General features: G+C 42.8%; 1 protein-coding gene across 2 annotated transcripts in view; it reads left to right on the forward strand.

The window, feature by feature from the left end:
• The first annotated feature begins 472 nt into the window (after positions 1-472).
• sash1a (SAM and SH3 domain containing 1a) overlaps positions 473-21,824 on the forward strand; it is a 271,804-nt gene continuing 250,452 nt past the window's right edge. For both annotated transcript variants that reach the window (XM_036549602.1, XM_036549604.1), the window contains exon 1: positions 473-2,267. In XM_036549602.1, the coding sequence (XP_036405495.1) occupies positions 1,764-2,267 (504 nt within the window). In that variant the 5' untranslated portion in view covers positions 473-1,763. The remainder of the gene's footprint in view (positions 2,268-21,824) is intronic.

A 21,824-nucleotide genomic window follows, 5' to 3' on the forward strand; every position in this document is an offset into this window, starting at 1 on the left:
TGATACAGCTTCCAGTGGAGGAATGTTTCTTCCCAGAAGATGAAAATTTCTGCTGTCACAAGCCACATATTTGGTCGTGCTTGCTATAATGACAAAATAATGACAAACATTGATGCTAATCATGTCTTGTTTTTCATGGGAGTAGAATTAATATGCAGGGGCATTCAGTAATTGGATATTTTCAGTGCAAGAAATGTGCACTGTGCAAAAATACAAGCACTTATGGCTTCTATGTTAATAACACCAAATACACCTTGCGGTCATCAAGCTGGGAAGGTAAAGTAAAGATTCGATGGCGTGATTCGGGGGGCGAGGCATTGACATGTGCCGTTTTATCTTCCACCAGAACTGATGCAGCTTTTTTAGTGCAAAGACAGGGGGCGCAAGTGTGTTATTGAGTTAGCAGTGCAAGAATCAGTATTAGAGTGTATAAAAAAGCGAGAACAGAGAGGAAAACGGAGAGCAACTTCAGGCTGAAGAGGGGAGAGGAGAGGCGCCTCGCGAAACAAACAATAAGTAAACGTTCTCCTGCACTAGATTCGTTTGGACGTGAAACCGTTCTTCGTCTCCCTTGAAGTAAAGTTTGCACGAGTCAGTATTGTCTGACCTGGGGCTTCGGTTTTGCATGACATCTTTGAAAAGAGGGATACAGCCAACGAGGTTTTCAATATTGAACGCTCCTGAGAAGTTTGGACGATGTGGACATGTCATCAAGCATGGAGAGACTGATCACTGTGGAAATATTCTGCTGGTTTTTACGAGGGCGTTAGAAATGTAGCTTAATTTGCAGTGTTTAGTGCGTTAATAGCGAATCCGGCTGGGAGTATTTGCATTCCCGGATCGTTTAGACACAGAATGCTGAGAGAGGTGCGCAAGCGAGCAACAATTCATTGAAAAGAAGAGACACGCAGTGCACTTCGTCTGGGGAGCGGGATCAAAGCTGGTTGTCTGGACGTAGAGATTTAGGAGCAAGAAAGGTGAGAAAGAATGTGTGGACAGTAAAACAAGCACAGTGCAACTTCTGACAGTAAATTAACTATAAGCTTAGAAACGAGTAATAGTACAGAAACACTGGAATTAGACAGCGTTTTACAATGCAGCCAATCGGATTAACAGTTGGAACGCAAGCGAAAACCGAGAACTTGAACTTGTAACATTCCATTCTGATTCTCGCGCAACGTTCGGAGGAGTTGACCAGGTGTTTGCGGCGACTAGCAGCACATCAGTGTCTCTGTAGACTTGATAGTGACATATGAGATGATATGTAGCTGAACTTTGCAATGAGCGAAAGGAAGGGTCTGGACTCAATTTATGGATAGCCTGCATGTTTGCGAATTTTGACAACAGCGTTTCTAGCACTGAAGTGTCAAACTCCAAGCGCCCTGAACACAGCAAACTTCGATTGGCGTATTTGATTCCGGAGATTTGTGACAGTGCGGTGTTTGGGCAAATTTGGATGCATTTTTCAACAGTAATAAGACCATCGAGGATAACATTTACAACGAAGTGGAATTTATAAACTGCTGCCATAATTGAATACCTTCGAATGCGCACGCCGTCTTTCAGGGACGTAGAAGAGTGGAATTAAATGATGACAGAATCGTGTTTCACCGGGGTTTTTCCCAAGGTTTAACGCACCTCCTGGAAACGTCTCGCAATTTTGGATTGCCACCGCATTGTCCACTCTAAATAATCGTTTTTTGAGGGATATAAAGCCAAGGGTGAGGTGTTTCTCATTTGGCTTTCTACTTTCACGCCCCAAAATGATGAGCAGCGGTCCCAATATTGTGTATGAGTGGCTGAAGACCTTACAGCTCTGTCAGTACGTCGAATCCTTTGTTGATAATGGTTATGACGATTTGGAAGTTTGTAAACAAATTGGAGATCCAGACCTGGATGCCATCGGGGTTTACATCCCGCACCACCGGCAGAGGATACACGACGCGGTGCAGAGGCTGAAGGAAGAGGACAAAGAGACGGCCACCGGGCTGTACTTTACGCTGGAGCCGATGCCCCCTCCCTCCGATATCTACACCAGCCACATGGTGGAGCAGTACGAGACCAAACTCCGGGGGTCGAAGTCATGGACTGAACCAAACAGTGACCGGGTGGGAAGAAACCTGGGCTACCTAGGTGCAAACAGGAACCTGACGCTTGGTAATCGGAAAGAACTGGTCATTTACCCCAAGCTGAAGCTGAAGATAATGATTAGGGATAAACTCATCCGAGATGGAATTAACCTCAGCAAGCCGCCCTACTCCAACAAGGTGAGTCACCCTAGGACGTTACTCATCTTGATCCAAGTAACTGATTTCTTGTCAGTTTGATTGATCAGATTTGCTGAAGGCTGGGGAGTGTCTCCTTTTTAACGATGTAAAACATGCACATTATGGGGGAGGCCTGTTTGCTCAATCACCTACTCGAAGCAGCCAGAAAAGATGCTGAAGGGGATACATTTTTCATAGCATTTGTGCTTTGGATATTCCAGCAATACCAGCTAATAATGTGCAGTGTACATTTGGCAGCAGGATCGTAGATGTTCCACTGTTCATACAAGTGACAGGTTCACACAGTTCAGTGTACATACAAGTACACTGTTCATTGCCAGGCTCATGTCTGAGTGTCACATGATCTCTTTCAGGCCTGTAAATTGCATGAGTCTCTGTCCTGCTTGCATCTCACCTCTAAAATCAAAACCATGCTTGCACATTTCTGAACCTCTGATCACGTTGTGGGGATTCCGTGTGGGGTGGGGCGGCGTCTGCCTCTGTGAGGGAAGCAAACCAAAGGCCACTTTAAAGTGGAGTTACTCATCGACCTGGCCTCAGGCAGTGTCAGGGATCTGTGACCACAGCATTCTGCATGTGCGGCCAGCACAATGGCAGACGGCCCGTTCTTCAAGTGCCCTTAAGTGCATTCGGCTCCAAAGTGGCTCCAGCTTCCAGTGTTTTCTTTTATGTATATATTGTTTTTGTAATCTGGCTAATTATTGAACAAAATGCACTCCCTTTCAGTTAATGTTCCATACACTGCACGCCTTGCGTTTACATATTGGTGTATTGTGCTCTTGTCGATCCCACACCTAATTCCCTTCCACTCCCTCTGGTGCGTTTTGTTTCAGGTTGGTAAGTTATTTTAGCTGCAGAGTTTGCCTGTACTTGCTGTGAAATGCCACCGGTCTGTCAGATACCCTGACATTAAAATGATGCAATCCCAGGAATGCGGTTTTCTGCATGGGGAACATGAGAAGCAACAGTTCTGCGTGGTTGCTCTAGCGACAGCTTATGTGCATTGTGGTGTGATTGATGCAATGGAGTGGCATCTAAACACGGAAATCTCAAAGGATGTATGGGAAGAGAACCACTTGTATTCAAGTGTGCAAAGGTTTGTACAACCCTTGAAAATCAAATCAAAGCCTGTGTTTTAATAGATGAATGCAAGAATATAAGGAGTGGGGTTAATTTTTTGGCAAGGCTGTTGGCACTTCAGTATTAGTAGGCCTGCTTTTATGTAACTTCATGTTGTTGCGTACATAGAATCGTATTTTACAATATGCATACAACTATTTACTATATTTAGAGTGATCCATATACTGAACATTAACACATGTGAAAATGTGTATGCCTTATTCATGTTTTAATGTACTTACCATTCACTGTTTCCACATACTACAAGTACAGATGACATTGTAGTCCTTGATCATCTAAGCATTGTCTGTCATTTTCATGAGATACTGAACAAATCGCATATGAAAACATTTCCCTTTGTGGCATTGTAATTAGATGCTCGTTCAAATATTGCTCTAAAAATTGGCTCTGTTTGGTGAGACAACAGTGTGCTCTCTCATGCATGCCGGCCACTGGAACCCGAGTCAGGGTTCCCTGTGTCCTTGAATGGGCTCATCTGCGACATTAATAACACAGGTTGATCTGGCCGGATCATGTGGATTTCTCTCCCTCTCATGCTTGGAGTCAGAGACCCGGATTTATTTCAGGCTTTTGACTGAAGAAGAGGAGGAACGGAAGGGGGGCGGGGGTGGGGTGGGGTGGGGTGGGGGGGTAGCTGCTGGGCTGGGGAGTGAGGGGGTTCTGACTAATCTCTGCCGGAGAGACGGCAGCTCTGATCGATAACCAGCAAGAGGAATGGCTTCATTCGCTTACTGATTTCCTGTAGACGGAATGATTTACACTGTGATAATTAATTCAAACTGACCCACGGCATTTACGTATGCATCCAGTTTCAGACCCAGCCCTCAAAATGCAGTTTAAATAGGTCTATCAAATCCTGATGCAGAAATATTCAAATTATTTCCTGAACTCTACAGTCTGTGACACTTTTCATTGTGACATGTTTTTTTTAAATGTCATTGGGTTTAGGTGTTTGGCAGTTCTTTAATTTAAAGGCCTTTAGAAGAACAAACAACAACAAAAAAAACCCTTCCTAATCTCTAATCTCACTGGAGGTGTTGATAGAAACCAGAGCTATCTGAGCCTGAGGAGAAAAAAAGCTCTGGATTTCTGGATTGCTGGATTGTGATTTATGATTTTGTTTTGCTGTTGTCCCCTTGTGCTAAGTCTTCATTTCAGCAGCTGCCCTGCTGGTTTGAAGTGAAGAACCACACTAAGGAAAAGCCTTGTTTTCAGACGGAAAAGCGTGACCCTGCAGAAGTGCCTGTGTCACATGGATGGCCTGAATCTGATACTGAATGCTGTCTGAATCCAAACCACCTCTTTGTGTGTGCGTGCCTGTGAGTGTGTGCGTGTGTGTGCATGCATGTGTGTGTGTGTGTGTGTGTGTGTGTGTGTGTGTGTGTGTGTGTGTGTGTGGAAAATGGGATGCACTGTGACAGCATGATGTCCCAGTGCTCTGTTTTCCCCATGTAGCAGCTTCCTTGCGTTTTGATTTGCAAACCTTTTAATTACCAACCGTGACAATTAGTCAGATTGAAGCCCTCCAGATGTGTATGGGCTTAATGCATGCCTCTAATTATGTTTTGTAAGTGTTTTTTGGGCTGTATTCAATGGAAGACAAAGAAGAAAATAACACTAGATCACAAGAATGTGTTCTCTCATGCACAAGCTTCCATGTATGTCTGCGTGGTAGACTTACCATGGGCAGCTAAGGCACCCCTGGTGGTGGTCACAGAGGACCTAGCAGCATTGTAGCATAGTGGTTGAGGAGGTGCACTTGTAAACACAGGGTTGTGAGTTCAGATCCCATTGAGCTCTTGGATATTAGCCATATGCTTTCCATAGAAATGGGCTATAGTGTATATTAAAAAAATAGCTAAATAAATGCAACATGAAAAAGTAATGTATAGTATTCCTTCTTATGAAGGGCTTTTTATGATGATTAATAGCAAAAAGTACATGTAGAAACTTTGCTCTGAAACGATGGTGTGTGGCAGATACGAGCTCAGCTTGGACAGCTTATGATGGATGTATTTGAAACATGGATTGCCCGATGGGGAGAACGGGTCTTCCATGGTCCCCTCTTTATTAAAGACACATCCCAGTGGGCAGATCTCAGGTATGGAAACCAGGGATCAGTGACACATTACCAGATGGGCCAGTTATGTTGTGTCTCACAGCCAGTCCACTGGGCTCTGCTTGTCCGCTTGAGCTCACTAAATACTGCTGAAGCCGAATTACGCTTCACTTGGGTTCATAAAGAAATCAGAGTTGAGATTGAGAGTTATAGTTCTATCAAAATAGTGTGTTAGCAGACTTGAGTTAATGAACTTTTACCCTGCGCTAATGTGTCCCTTTGCTGTTTGAACATCATCTGTGTGCTGCCCCCGCAAAGCACTATGTCAGTATTTCCTGTTGATCTTGGGAAAATAAAATCTTCATTTTAACACTCTGTTTCTGTGTTGCAGTAGTTCACTTACGCACATGCTTCCTGAAATTAGTTTATTTTTCATAATGAAGCGTGGCATCCATAATTATGCGTGTAATACTGCACCACAAAAGGCTGTCCTATATTTTTTGTTGTCTGTATTTAGTTTTCTTTTTTATGCTGTAGTTTCATTCGATTTGACAAATTCACAATCTTCCTAATTAGGTTGCAAAGCCACAATTGGCGGTTGAGGCACAGTTCTATAAACGTAGTTGTGGCGCATGTAATTAACTCCCAATCTAAACAAGTCGGTTATGCCAGTCAAAGGGCTCGTTTGTGACAAAGTGTTGAGCGCAGACAATAAACACAGTTGTGCTCTGATGCACCATATTGTTCTCTTTTATTTTTGCTGCTAGATTGATGTGCACCGCAAGATAACGTCAGGAGGTTTAATACTGAGAGTGGCTGCTCTGTGAGATCAGCAAAGCCTGTAGTTTGAGCAGCGCGTTTGGTATTGAAGCCAAGCCCGGAGGAGCGAAGGGGCCCAGGCTGCTCTCTGCCTTTCCCTTTCCAGGCTGGGTTCCGCTCAATTCTCATTGTTATCAGCACATTTATCAAGAGCTTCTGGTAGGCACACAGGACAACAGATGGCCAGGCACGGCTTTATTTTCTCTGACTGCTGGATGCTACCCAGGGAGGCATTAAGCACAGGGTGTAGCGTCAGAGTTCGCCCTCGTCATCATTTTTTATGACAGTTATCCCTGTTTTCAGTTTTTCGGAGGTTAGGGGTGGAAGTTTGGGGTGGCGTGTAGTCGGGGGGGGGATGGGGATGGGGGGGTGGAGCGAGGCAGGTCATGTAGAGAATAGATGTGTTTTTGTTATAATTTCTTCTGCTACTGGGGTTTCTCAAGGTAAATGTCCCCTCCACAAACAAGAAAAGGGAAGAAGTCAGCTCAATAAGGTTAGTATCATTACAAAACCCTACAAAAGATGCCATTTTCTTTAAAGGTCTGGTGCTCGTGGTACGTCTCAGGTTAAGTCCAAATGCCAATGTGTGTGTTTGTCCCCTTTGCATGCGTCACATTTATTTCTTATTGGCCAGCTGTGTTCGGAGTTTGGATTTATCTCCAGCTGTGCGGCGATCAGTCTGATTTTTTTTTTTTCCTTCGGGATTTATTGGCAGCCACCTCTTCAAAGGAAAAGCCGGTCCTGAATCCAAATGCAAATCACCGTCAGACATGCAGATACGCAGCATAAGCCAAGCTCTCGTAGCCCCTGCGTGTCTCCAGCCTTGTTCCCTTTGTTTCCACCGCATGGTCCACTCCCTTTCCATTTGTGGGAAAACCACGGAGACACGGGATTTCTGCCGGATTACCAGCCCCAACGAAGGCTAAGACAAACCGATTGCTCCCAGGGGTGAAGCCCTCCCACACAGCAAAGCTTCTGTGTTTGCAGACACAGCCTTGACACTGGACATGGGGCCAGCGGGTGGCGAGAAGTCCAGGCCTTGGTCTTTTCGCATGTGACAGCACAGCCCTACAGCGCGGTTTTGAATTTTTTTTCCAGGCTGGCCTTTTTTGTGTTTTTTTTTTTGTACCCCTGGGAAGCACGTCAAGCGGTCAGCGAGCTGTGATTGGCCGCTCTTCTGATTGGCCAGTAAAAACCAATGTTTATCTCTCACCATCCCTGAAATGAGACGTCCTCTCCGTTTAGGCAGGAGATGCGGAGTCAGACAAGGGTCACTGGCGGAATTGTCGATCCCTGACAGAGGACCCTGCGCCACGGATTTCAATTTGTTTGAAACGCTGCCTAAAATAGCACTCGCTAATGAGGCAAAATGAGATAAGTGGTAATCAGGGAGAAGAGAATGGCTTTCAATGAGGCAGTTTGTTTCAGGCACGCCTAAGATTAAAAGAGGATCTTATTCTGCGAGACCACAGGATGGATACTCTGGCGAGAGAAGTGCGGCCGCGTTGCCTTAATTTTGATGCCTGTGTAATTTATGATTTGCGGCTTTCTTCGGGTCATTAAGAAACTGCAGTCAGGGTGCAGCATAGTATTCAAAATTAAACAGTGGGTCAACATGGTATTTGGGGTTGCTCTTTCTAAGTGAAAAGCCATGGAGAGGTTTACAGCAATTACTCCTTTCAGAGTGCCTTCAAGTTCAAGTGAAACTGTTACAAAACTCTTCAGCAGGCCCACATAGTAGCAGTTTACAAACACTTGAGTATTTTATGTCGCTCATAAGAAAGTTGTGTATTGTACTTAATCATGTCCTCATTGGTGGGAACAATGAATCTTGAATCCTCATGTGGCTGGCCTTTGATGTTTCTTGCTTTTCAGGAGGAATCACTTGCATTAAAAAAAGTCCATTTTCATTATGCACCAGGTACAGTATTGTGCCTCTGCATAAAGATCTGAAATATTGAAGAGCTGTTTTTAGCCATCCTTATAATGGAACAACATGCAACCTGAGTTGCACTGGCCTTTTAGCACAGATCTGAATGCAGCTCCATCGCCTGGCCTTTTAGCACAGATCTGAATGCAGCTCCATCCTCTCTGCTGAATCTCTACTTGTTTTCAGGGGTTTGGGGTAGGAAGCAGACCCTGTTGTTTTAACCTGCTTTAACCTCTTCTGGATTGTAAGACAGAGATGGGAGACTCTTTGCTATGTCGCCATATTACTGTACTTCCTTTCCTCTTTCCTGTCCCATAGAAAAGATTACCACCATTAATAATGAAAGCTCTTTACTTTACTAAATCTGTGTCAAAGGCGCACCAGCGCCTTGCTGTCTGTCTGTATTTGGTGAAATTTCCCCGGCTACACACTACACATCACTTTTTCCTCAGTGAAGTTTCATCAGGAGTCATCTGTTTAAAGAAAAACGTATCGTGTTGTACATGATATGCTGTGTCACATGTGTCCAATCTGAACATGTAAGAAGCCAGTGGATGTAATGAGACTGTCTACTGCAGATGCCTGAAAAGCATTGTGGGTAATAGATGATTATCTGATACTTGTGATTGTAAACAAGGCATATTGTTATTTTACTACCACATACATTAGCTGTAGTCCATAGAGAGATGAAATGTTATTCAATGAGAAACAAGCCTTTTCATTTTGTAAGTTATAAGTTAAGGTTGTGAGGAGAGGTGAGTGTTTCAGACCAATCGTGACCATTTCTAACCTCTAACATTGCAGCTTTTTAAGCCTGCTGTGGTGATATATACTGAAAAGTTGATATTGTTCCCCTTAGCTTTGCTTTTTTATATCAACAGCGGAACTCCCCAATAAGTTGTTGCTCTTAGTAATGACTGATTGTGCGGTGGTAGGTTGTTTTAATTTTCAGTTTAATGAAAGAAAGAGCCCCGTGATAGGAGAGGACTCTCTAGAGCCTTCACATCCTGATTATTGTGTATTCTACTTCAGAACGCCTCCGTGCAGAAATTAATTAAAAGCAAATAGTCAGTGTGTTTCATTTGCATGCGTATATTGATGTGAGTCAGAAGCGATCTTGCCTCACTTTTTCCAAGACAGCGATCATGTGCAGTTACTATAAAAGCCATCCAGTCCCCCTCTGTTAACTGTGTCTTGAGTTGATTGTTCAGTACAGTCTTGCTGGCTTCCTCTATCAGGGCAGGCATGTCTGCGTCATCTAAGAAGTACCCTGAGCTGTTTTCTGAGGAAACGGAAAACCATTTATTATTTGCGAATACAGTTATTATTTAACACAGATGTTTAGCTGTCTGATAAAAAATGCTTGTATTTGACCATGTAACTGAGAAAACTTAATCAGACTCATTGTACTTTAAGGCTGGTCTATGAATGTATGTTTAGTTCCTGGGTGTTATTTTCTCTGTTATTTTCCTCATAGAATCAGTCCAGATGCCCTTTACCATTCTACTGCATAATACCCTAATCTGCTTCATATTTCTTCAGGTGTTTTAAACCACCTGCCACAGATTTCAACATAAAGCCTATATGCTGATCCTGCCGATATCACCACCTGCCTAAAACCATATATCCAATTTTGTCTGCACAGCCGTGGGGGTATTAACTAGTGTTCAGCGATATTTGTTTCTGCATATCTTATTGGGATAATCTCAGTGAGGCCTCAAAGAACAGGAAGTATTAAGTGTTCAGGCCACGTATTTTATAAGAAACCGTATAAATGGTGCTCTCAGAGAATTTCTGTAAATGTATAGCCTAACTGTAATCATACCCTTTAGAGTTATTGTGGGTCCATTAAGGTTTTAGTTTTCCCACAATGCATTTGAAAAATAGGCAAAAGACACATTTAGCTCGTAATTCTTTCGAAACATGAGGCAGGGCCATGTCCCCAAACAATGGCAGGGTGCAGAATGAAGGACAAGATTTTTTTCCCCATGAAGCATCTGAAGTGGTCAGCCTGTCCTCTGCCACCCTGAACAGTCTGCCTGTAACTACAAGACCGGGGCTGTTATATGGCTGGCTTACAGCTATAAATATCTCCACAGAAGGGCTCAAGGATGCTCTTCAGAACAAAGTGTTTTAAAATGCAATCCCCCCCACGAGCATGCCTACAACAACTCTGTGGGGAACTATAAAGACCGGTAGCTCTTATTGGCTTTACGGGTCCCTTGTCTTGTAGCGCAGGCTGATTATTTCTCCAGCATGTAAACAGAGCCTCCTTCTAAATGAATTTAAAGCTCACATTTCTCCGTCGGGCAGAAATAGCCAGGGCTAATGGCAAAATAGTTTTCTTCCCTACTGCTAGAGATTACTGGGCGCAAAGGTTTATTATATGGTTTATGCAGCATTGGGTTATGCTGTAAATCAAATGTATGGAGGGACTCGCCTTCTGGAGTGGAAGTGGAGTGTAAATCTGAACTCGAAGAGAATCCAGTATAGTGATCGGACTGTCAACTTTCACGAAAAATCCAAATACAGAAAAACCAAAGCTTAGTAGGGTGAAGATTTCCACCAGACTTAAATGGTCTCTGTTGGAAAACCTCAAATAGGAAGAAACAGGAAATTTACGATAAACATATATGTGAAGAAAAATATCTAAAATGTTATGCTGAGTTGTAGACAGTGTCCGTTTCTTTAAAAAAAGTGAAAATGAATGACACGTTGGGCAGATTGGATCAGTAGTGAACTGTGTTTACACAGTTCCTCCCTGTTTGACCGAAGACAATTTCCCCTCACACGTCACAGTTTGTGAAAGGGGGGGGGGGCTTTGAAACAGTTGAGGTTGTGAGGCCTACAATTAAAGCAGCCTGTCTCCTTAATTGCTCCGTAAACAGTGATTTGGAACAGCGGGGTCTCCCGCACACTGTGTTGTGGTGACAGTTCTGCCATTCCAAAGCACCGAGGGTGTGGAGGAATGAGCCTAAAGGATGTGATTCATCTGTATCCATAATCTGCAGTTGGATGCTTATTGTTTCTATGCATGTTCTGCTTAGTCAACACTCATTTCCCCCCCCATTTTAGACCATATGTACATCGGGAAATACACAGGGAATATATAAACTGCATATCAGGCTGCCAAAATCTGATTTGAGCTCTCTTCTGAAAAGATGCCCTTTTTGTTTTTTCTGTCTCCGTCAGCTGAAATGAAAATGTGCTGCTGTTGCGAGTGATAAAGAATTGAAAGCCTGCAGTGTGCCATTTAAATGCTACTGGTGTTTAGTTTTCCCATTTCTGTATTTACATAGTGAATAGCTCTGTCTGGGTTTTTCATATGTCCTTCAAAACCCAAATGAGAAGCCTCATATGAAATGATCTGTCTGTGTTTGGATGTGTTAATTGCCTTGACCAGCTGTTATTGTCCTTGAACAATGGTTGTGCACGTGTGTATGTGTGTGTGTGTGTGCATGTGGTGCAAATTGCTTGTAGCCTATATAAAGTTAATGTGTCTGTGCTGCTATAGTCCATCCTGTGTGTTTCCTGGTTTTGTCTTGAAATTGTATGCTGCATTGGCAGTCTGAGTCTGGCAGTATATTATTGGAATAACTGATACTACTCTGATAAACAATATCCTTAAGATGCATCACAGTGTCTTACATAATGCAATGTCTTCTGCCTATAATACTTTTCTGTATAGACTTACCAGTACAGAATATTCTACTTTTCAAGGCTGCAGAAGGCAAAGTGTGGATAAGTACTCAGACTTTCTCATGACCTTTGATTTCATCTGGTTCATTTGGACCAGTCTGAGACATTTATTACCTCTGCCACTGTTTGGTAATTGTCCTTTTTGTCGTCGGCCGTCTGTCTGACTCTGAACAGGGTTGTGGAAATTGATTGATGGATCTGGAAAGAACCTGAAATAGTTGTCCATTTGCTGAGAGAGAAGTGATCAATTATTTATTTGGTGATTCCTATCCAGAGTGAATTAAAAGGTCGTTATCCCAAGACACGTATACATGTACACATATGCACATCATAATAGCAGATTTGGGCTGAAAAGACAAGGGTGGCAGCGGTCTTTATCCTGCCAAGTGTGACTCTAGTTTTGGGGCTGGTTTGGAATTTGGCAGCAGTGCATGCTGGGTTCTTAAAATCACTGCTATCCACCTAAGGGCCACATAGATATGTAATGCTCAACTGAGATCGCTAAAAAAAATGTTCTGGCTCGAGTTGTAGGCCTGTTGGGCTGTGCCCATGTGTGCGCCAACCAGCACAGCCTTTCCAAGTATGATCTGTCCTGTATTCCAGTGAAGTCTGTACTTGTCCAAGACCTTACTGATGCTATGGAATCCACCATGATTGTGGATTTTTTTTGTTTTGCTTACACTGCTCAGCAAACTTGTTACATGCAGCTGTGCTCTCAGGAATTTTCCACATAGATTAATAGTGATGAGTGCTGTTTAGCTCCGATAACTCCTTGTTTAGAACTGAAAGCCTCTGCAGCTGTGAGGACTAGAGGATCATCTGCTACATCTCAGCCAGATGTGGAGACCAAGGCCCACAGCACTGGTATGGCTACGCAAGCTGCAGTTGAGCATCATGTCTTTGCCATGTATACCTCTAGAGGAGCTGCACAATGATACCGTTACCAACAAAGTACTGCAATTCCAAAAATAGGACAGTACTGCCATTTCCATGATTGAGGCTTTGTGGTACTAGCGCCAATTTTGGTATTGTCATCTCCTGGCACTTTGGTAGGGATGCGGGAATGTGCATAGAAGGAAAAGGTTGACAGTGAAGATGAATAGCATGTGTCATATTTGGTATAATTTCATTAATTGAACCCTCATTTTTGCTTTATTGTGAGCTCCATGAGTTTCAGGTTTCATTTGAGATGCCTGGAGTTTTTCTAAGGCTAAATCAGATCAGATTCGGTTTCAGTAATTTAACTATGACAGAAATATCACCTCCCTGTTCTGTTTGGGGATGTTGATTTGTGGAGGGGTCAGTTTATACTGCTTGTGGCTTGTCTTGGACATTGTGGGATTGTTCAGGCATTTAAGTGGTTTAAGGACAATATTTGACAATATAAAGTTTGTCATACTGTATTAGTTTTATGTAACTCAAAAGTAATGAGTGATTTCAGTCTACAATAAATTCAATTTTGTTGCTGTATGATGAAGCAGGGAGTGAAAAGCTGAGGCTGTTTGAGTTATGTGGAGTGATTGGTTACTAGTCACCTTTCACAGTAGTGTAATTGGTCACTGTTCAGGTTTCACAGTGAAGTGATTGGTCACAGTGGTTTGATTGGCCATTTGTCAAGTTTCCCTGTAGTGTGATTGTCTACGGGTCATGTTTCAGCGGTGTGACTGGCCAGTTGTCAGGTGTTAAGCTGAATGTCTGATTATTTATCCTGAATAAATGAACTTGTTTTGGTGTTATGGGGAGGGGTTGAGTGTTTAGCTGATAACATGTTTGTAAAATTCCGGTGGTCTGTGGATACTGTGGTTCAGAAAGCAAAGGAGGAAATTCATTATAGATAATAATGCTATATTTTTGTATGATGGCCTTAGTGTAAGTCCATGTCTCTCAATGGCTTACATACAAAATCTTTTGCTTTTACTGTTTTAAGGAAGGATACCAAACACTGTCTAAATAACAAGTGTATATTTCACATGGTGACAGCTGCAGTCTAATGCTTATCCAGATTATGAATGTGGTTAAACTTCAAGAGAACGCAGCTGAGTGGCAAAATGTTGGTTGACCCTAGCTTATAATGAAGACAAGTGAAGATGCATTTTGAACAACTCTGAAAATGAGAGACAGTTAGGGTCTTTAGCACTCTTTTCTTCAAAAATACTGTATGATATTGAGATGCTATTAAAATTTAGCAAAGTTTATTTCCATATTATGTGTAGTTTTACAATCTACAAAGAAACAGTTATGCTGACGATGACTTGATCTAATGCTCAACTATTACCAGTCCAGAAAACTAAAGACAGGTGTTTTGACACAGTAATTGTTAAAAAGTTTTATATCTAACAGTTGACTATAACTCAAAACACAGATGGTGTAGTAGTGTGTAACACTGTGCTGTCTGCTTCAAAGGGCAATTGTAAAGTTCTGAATGAACGTAAATAAATAAAAGACATAATAACAGTAAATGCTGAATTCCAGAGTTCACACAAGCATTATATTGTCAACTTGAATTCCTTGCAAATGTTTTCTTGTGTGAAAAGGAGTGTGTGCAGCATTAGCTGAAAATGTCCTACTTTACTTCGCTAAGGCCTGGAAAAAAACATGCTGCCGCTTTGTTGCCGGTCTTGCACAAGGCCAGCTCAGATTACATTCTCAGGCTCTGTAATACACAAGTGACATCAGCAGCAGCAAGTGTGTGTTTGTTCTAGCCGTCTGTCAAAGACATGGCCTATATGTAGCGGAAATCGTGAGATCTGAGTTGGCAGTGGGTATATGTGGTGGCTGCCTTGGCCTGCATTGCATGAATACAGCAGTTTCCCATCAGTCTGGGTGTGGAGTTTATTTTCACCCGTTTTTTGTTCCTGTTTTTTTTTTTTTTTATCCTGAAATACCATAAATCCTATTAGGTTCTTTTGTTCTTGTCTGTGAAAAAAACTGAGCCGCGTTTCCCATTAAGACAGTGAAGCGTCACCCCCGGACGCGTACGGAGATACATTCTCTTACCTCCTCTCAGTGTGCATCCCTGTGTATTTCTTCTTCGTGCCCATGCCTAATTTCGGCATTAAAATTTAAGAAGTAAAAAAGAATGAATGCAGAGAGAGAAGAAGGTCAGGAGCAGAGGCCGAGATCAGATTTGCGGCCCTCCTTATGAATATGCAGCGGGCGGAACAGTTTAAAGTATATATGGCACTTTGTAGGCGCCGAGGTTTGGATTTCGAGGAGATTAGAGTATTTGAATAGACGGCACAAACTGCGCTACCCCATTCAGGCAGCATAAAAGATTCCATGGGCAACCATTGATGTTTCTATGGTAACCGGCCCATATTATAAAGTCTACTTTGGGGGGGGGAGAGGAAGATGAGTGACTGGGTAATGCAAAAACAATTTTGCCAGATTGACGTACAGCTTGAAAACTGCGCAATCCATTTCTATGGTGGAACAAGATGCATGTCTCTTAAACTATGCGCGCTTTTCTCCGCTGTGTGTAATCGGATCTGATCTAATAATTCAGTAATTCTCTAGGAACTGAGCCATTATAATTTTTGTTGGGGGGAATCTCGGGGCCTCGTCGTCGATTGTGTTGCTTCCCATTACCTTGGCTCACTCGAGGCGGAAACGAAAACAAAGACAGGCCTCATTGTGCGCCGGCGCGCTTCTAGAACTCCCTGTCTTTTCAATTCCGCTGTGTTTGGGATTTTCAATTTCCTCCCATTCAATTAAACGCAGGGCGGCGGGCGTCCAACATTGTGCCGTCGCGAAAGTGATGAAGTCCAGCCGCATGCGGGGAAGTTTGGGCAGGAACAGGCGCAATAAATAGGGAACTGCATTCTCATTGACTTCAGGTGGGGCTGGCGGGAGAGCCGTGTGCTGCCATGGTACGGGGCGAAACCATAAACGGCTGATGAGAAACGCAGTGTATCATAATGTAATTTGTGTCAGCCGAGTAGTGTGGCTCGCTAATGCTTAAATTGTACGTGCAGCATGGCACCACATGAGCATGACTGTGGGAAACCTGGCACAGTTTGTGTAGGTGCACAAAGCTTGCTGTAGCTTTAGGGTTTATACAGTTACAAGGAGTTTTTTAAATGATTCACTAGAGAGGGCAGTTTAAATGAGGCAGGTATGTCGTGTTAGCACCTTTTTTGAAAGGCCCATGTTGGCTGTCTGGGACGTACAGGGGTATTTGAAGAGCAGACAGATTGTCAGATCCTTACCATGTCAGGTTTAACAATGCACAACCCAAGAATCCACCAAACAGGGCCAACTCTTTTGTCTCAAGGCCTAATCCCAGTCCTTGTCACATACCATAACTAGGGCAACAACATGTGACTGTTTACAAAGATGGTCTGTTTGGTCATTAATAATGTGTAATAATTGTAATAATTTACCATATATGTGTAGGTCTGGATTTGAGAACACAATCTGGCTGTATTTAATCTAAACAAAAAACATCAGTGGCAATGAGAATTTCACAATGTCATATTCAGGTGCTACTCTTGAGGTCTGGACAGAGAAAGTAAGTATATAGAGGCCTTTCAGACCACAAAATGTGGCAAAGCATTATGGGTACATCACTGTGTTTCCACAAACACACTCTGCTAATTATCCTCTGCTCAGATTATTATGTAATGTTTGTGGAGTTAAAGGCCCTCAGGATATTCGACACATTCGAGATATCAAAAGCCAGCGAATTCTCTGAAGCTTTAAGTGAGACTGCTTGCCTCAGCAAGGAGAAGGGGCATCCCGTAGAGAGCAAGGCATTCCGGTGCTGTTTGGAAGTGTAGCTATTCGTGGCCATTCATTAAAAAACCAACAGCCCACAAATCTCCACAAAAACACTCAGCCCCGCCCGCTCTCAGGTTCCGGGTTTGACCCACGAGCAGGCCTTTTGAGTCGAAACATGCACGACCCGTGACCCCAAGTTGGTGAAAGACAGAGAGTTTCATCCATGTTTGTGGACGCTGGATCGCTGTGGCCATCCATCACAGTCTTCCCCCCTCTCACGTATCTTCAAAGAGCCGGATGTTCTGGATATTTGATTGGCCTCTTCCCATGTGCGGCCTGCGTTACGGTTCACAAGCGGTCTTTGCGCCTCTCCTGTCAAAGGCAGACTGACTGATGGCCAGCAGAGGAACTGACTAACTGCCTACAGAGTGCTGGCCCGCGTCAGGGAACTGAATCACTCAAGCACTGGCTGAATTAACATTTTTTTGGTGAAATTTTCCGTTAATCCTCGGGGACGGCTCCGACCCAAAGGTCACCGCTCGCAGCTGCCTCGTCTCGCCTCCCCCGTACGCGGCTGTGACGCTGAGGGCAGACGAGTCTGCTGGAATTCTGATGAGCAAACACAATCCGATTAACACACATGGACAAACACACAATGGACATTTAAACCGAACGAGGGACCATGGCGGAGCTGTGATTCCTCAGGCATATGCAGATGCTGGAATTGTAATCCAGGACGATTTGTCCTGCATTCTTTCTGGAAAACGTAGTCATATTTGACTTTATCCTGCAGGAACACTTGGCAAATATTAAAACTCAGTGTGCTATCACAGTCTTGACCTTGTCACGGTCTGGGTAGTAGGCTGAAATCACAACCCTGTATTGGGTAGCTGTAAGATGATGCGCACCAACATGCCAAGTTACTCATAGTTACAGATCATATATATTCTCCATATGTCAGTACATATGCATTTGCGAAAATAGCTCTGCCACTCAAAGTATTAATATCAATGTGACATCAGCTTGCAGCGAACAATTTTTACCGGCATTAGCTCACACACACTGAAGAGGTGCTACTCCAGCCATGTGCAATAAAGTGTTCCCTCTCTTCTCATAACCTGAAACCAGACCCAGTTGCATCGTTACGGAATTAACAAGGTCCGCGTTTAAAGATGAGTGATCTGGCAGCCAGGCGGACAAAGGGCATACTTATCTTCTTCACTTCTCCCTGCGTGACCGTTTTACTGTGAGGGCTTTGTGGGGTGTTCCACAGTTCAGCGTGCATGCAATGAAATTAACCCAAAAGGAAATTTGGGTTGCTTGCTGAAAAATGAAACCAGTGTCTGGTTGGATGTTCTAATCAGTCTTGTGAGAGCCAAGCGGCACCTGTTTGATACTCTTGATCATTACGTTACATTATTGTGACTGTGGCAGACACTCTTATCCAGAGTGACTTACATCCAGTAGGTTACAATTTTACCCATTTAAACAGCTGGATATTTACTGAGGCATTTGTGGGTTAAGTACCTTGCTCAAGGGTACAACAGAAGCATTCTGCATTCTAGTGGGGAATCAAACCAACAACCTTTTGGTTACAAGCCCTATGCCTTACCACTGCACCACACTGCTGTCCCAAACACTTTCCTTGGGTTTAACTTAAATAGTATGGAATTCAGCCAAGGAACCTCATATCAGTTATAAGCTTCAGATTACTTTAAATCACAAATATCAGTTGCAATTTTCATGGTGTCACTACATTTTGAATATCCCAAGGACGTCTTGCACAGAATCTATGCACTGTGTGCAACTAGGCGGAGATGACCGGCATCAGATAGAAATGCTCTGTAAACAGCAGATGATGAACAAGGACAGAAGCAGTGACAATGATTTTTTGTAATTGGATGAGCTGATAATGTACTGAGCAGCAGTGGTTTTATTTTTACAAAATGCATTTTGAGAGCTTATTATAGGGTTCTGTCATGGTTTTCAAAAATGAGTTTTTATATGTTTTTTTTTTCCCTAAATACAGACCTTTTTAGAATCACCATTTTCACGTTTGTCCTGCTTCATCACAACCTCTGCAGTCATGCAACAGCAAGATGAATGTAGTCCTTGAATATAATTGCATGCAAGTCAACAACTGTTTTTGGCACTACAAGTCCCATAGTGCACCAGAATGAAGTGGGCGCTGATTGCACAGGCAACTCCACTGACATCATCCAAACAACTTGCATATGACTGATGACTCACAAGGTACCTGAGACCAGTGAGATGAGGAGACCCTGGCCAACTCACAAACCCTAATGATGTGGGCCCTGGTCATTACTGAACCAGGGCCATAGGGTGTAGTGTGTAGGATGAGTGTCTGTGCTGATATGGCCTTGATATCTTAAAACTATACTTACTGCAGATGGAGCTGTTTATTTCTAATCTCCCCACATCCCCACCAATTTTTTTGACCAACATTCGTTGAGACAGTGCTGGCACTTTAATGTGTAGTTTAATAGTTGTAATAATCAAAATGCAATTACCAGTAAGCTGGTAATGTTTTCCATATACAGTAGCCTTAATTAAATCAGTGAGGCTATTTTTTTATCATGCATAGGATGTTGTCATGGGAAGTACCCTCTCTGAGAGCTTGCGGTGCAAAATATGACCTTGTACTACATCCAAATGAAAATTCACATTTCAATATGCATGAAGGAATGGCAAAACAAAATCTGTAATTATAATTAGGGGGCTGAAATTAGTATGCTGTGATCAGGGGTAAAGGAAAACAGTCCTCATTAAACCATGATGTTTTTACAGGGTAAAATCAGACAGGAGTCTATCTAACCACTAAAGGATCTCCCATCTAACGTTCCAGTGTTCCCTGTGAAATGTCTGACATAATTTCCTTTCTCTATTGAAGTGTCCAGTCAGAGAAAGGCATGTCTGTCATGGTTAAGGAAATTAGGTTATAATAATTAACTAGAAAAATTGCTGCTTTGTGGAATATTAGCATACATGCCTTTTGTTAATTGTTGGCAAATATGCTGTAGGTTCTTCCATGTGTATACATGGCTTTGTGCATTGTTAGTACATGTTGGTGCTTTAGATTTTTGGACATGTTACATTTTCTAGGCTGGCCGGGTCCCAAAAGCCACCAGGAATAACAGACGGGGCCAGCCATTCAGCAAATCACAGGGAATGAGAGTGTCACTTTATGACTGGATTTGATTCCGTGCCATTGAAGAGCAAATCCAGTTTCCATCAGAATCGTGTTTCTGTAAACATTTGCGGTATCACAGCAAGATCTGAAGAGCCCCCTTCTCTGAGATGCGTCAGCGGTGGCTGCGGATTAATACGGTTTTGGGGAAAGGAAATGGCCTCTCTTTGTCATGTGCACAGTGGGGCTTTTCTCTGCGTCTGTCACTAGACTTTCCCTCAGTGCCGGGGTTAGTGTGCCTTTAAAGATACCTCACATCCGGCACTTTACCCCAGTGTTCAACCTGTTAAAAAGTGATGTATTTCCCAGACACTTCCACTTAGCAGCACTTCCTCTAACCATGTACAGATATAGCCACTTATATGCTACACGTAACACAGTGAAAGCCTCCTTCGCCTCTCTGTCTTATGCTCAGCACCTTCAGAGGCGTTTGCCGGCAGGTTCACGCGCGCTGGGGAAAGCGGCTGTCTCTGGGAGGGCCATGCTGTGTTAACTCATTAAAAGCATAATAAATGGACTGCTTCTGCAGCTCCCGCATGCTCTCAGTGATAGTGCTGGATTACTGTAATGGTCTTGCCCTTGGCCTGCAGCTCAAAGTATCTGGCCTTGACTCATGTTGAGAAATGCTCTAGCTCAGGATAAAAGGTAGGGTAGAGGGACATTTTGGCTAGGATACCGGACAAAGAACTGATCTTGTAACCAGAAGGTTTCAGGTACAAATCCTGTGTGCGTCTTTTCAGTTGTACCCTTCAGCGAAGGTGCCTAACCTCAATTTCATCAGTAGATGTGTAACCACCTGGATAGTAAGTAAAATGCACCCAGTGTAAATCACCCAGGCTTGATGTCAGCGAAGCCAATTAATAGTGTAAAGAAATAAACTTTTATTTTCCCTTGCAGTAAACTGAAGGGTTAATGATACACAGATATGATTGTTTTCACAGAGTTTTTAAGGAGTGTCATATTTTATCAGTGGAAGAAATTAAATGAATGACTGGTGAAAACTAATATAGCTACTGTTGTCTAGTAGTTATCTTCCAAGTACTGAATTCATTAGAATAAACAATTTCAGATTTCTCCTTACGACACCTGTTTGGCGATGAGAATGAGAAGATATGAGAAATGTGTGGCAGTCTTAAATCGCTCCAAACTGTGCCTCATAAATATTTACTCCCATGTCTTTGAGATATGTGTAGAGTCGGATGCTGTGTGCATGCGTAATTAATTTTCAAACAAAACACAATTCTGATGGTATGAGAAGGATTATCACAGTCATTGCATCCAGACAGAGTAAAAAAAAAACACTGAAATAATAGACTAATTTAATTCCCTGTGTAGTGTAAATTTGATATTTCTTCCACCGTTCTTGTTAAGTTTAACTATGTCTAGCCATGTCTGGAATAAAGAATATGAGTCAGAAAGTGTTAATAAAGCTTGGTCAACACAGTTGGGGGTGTGAATAATGGGAGAAATACAATAGGAAAGAGACACCATGTGCCCACAGCAATACATAAGTGATTTGGTGGAGTGGAGTGTTTTGAATCACAAAGAGCCATCTAGTTTTGTTTCACTGGGGGTGGGGGGATACAAAAATTGTAGAAATTAGTGCCATTTTCAGTCATATACTGCTCTTCTTTATGGCTTCTAAGGCCATAAGGCTTAAGGCTAAGGCTTCAGATAGCTTCACAGACATTGTCCCTTGAATTGCTTTCAACACATAAGACCTTTTGCATATATATACAGTAATTTTATCCATTTACTTTCAGGTTAACACCTTAGCACACACTAAAATTAAAAATTAAAATTTATCACCACAAGTGAACTAGAGTTAATGTAGTTTACTTGTAGTTTCCCAGGCAGTCATGTCTTTGTGAGATTGTTTCTGAGGGTCCTATAGAACAGATAAGATCTTGAGGACAGATGGGTGGGCAGTATTTAATGGCCACACAGGAAGTACAGTGGGCC

Source organism: Megalops cyprinoides, chromosome 17 (genome assembly GCF_013368585.1).
Source record: "Megalops cyprinoides isolate fMegCyp1 chromosome 17, fMegCyp1.pri, whole genome shotgun sequence".
Lineage (NCBI taxonomy): Eukaryota > Metazoa > Chordata > Actinopteri > Elopiformes > Megalopidae > Megalops > Megalops cyprinoides.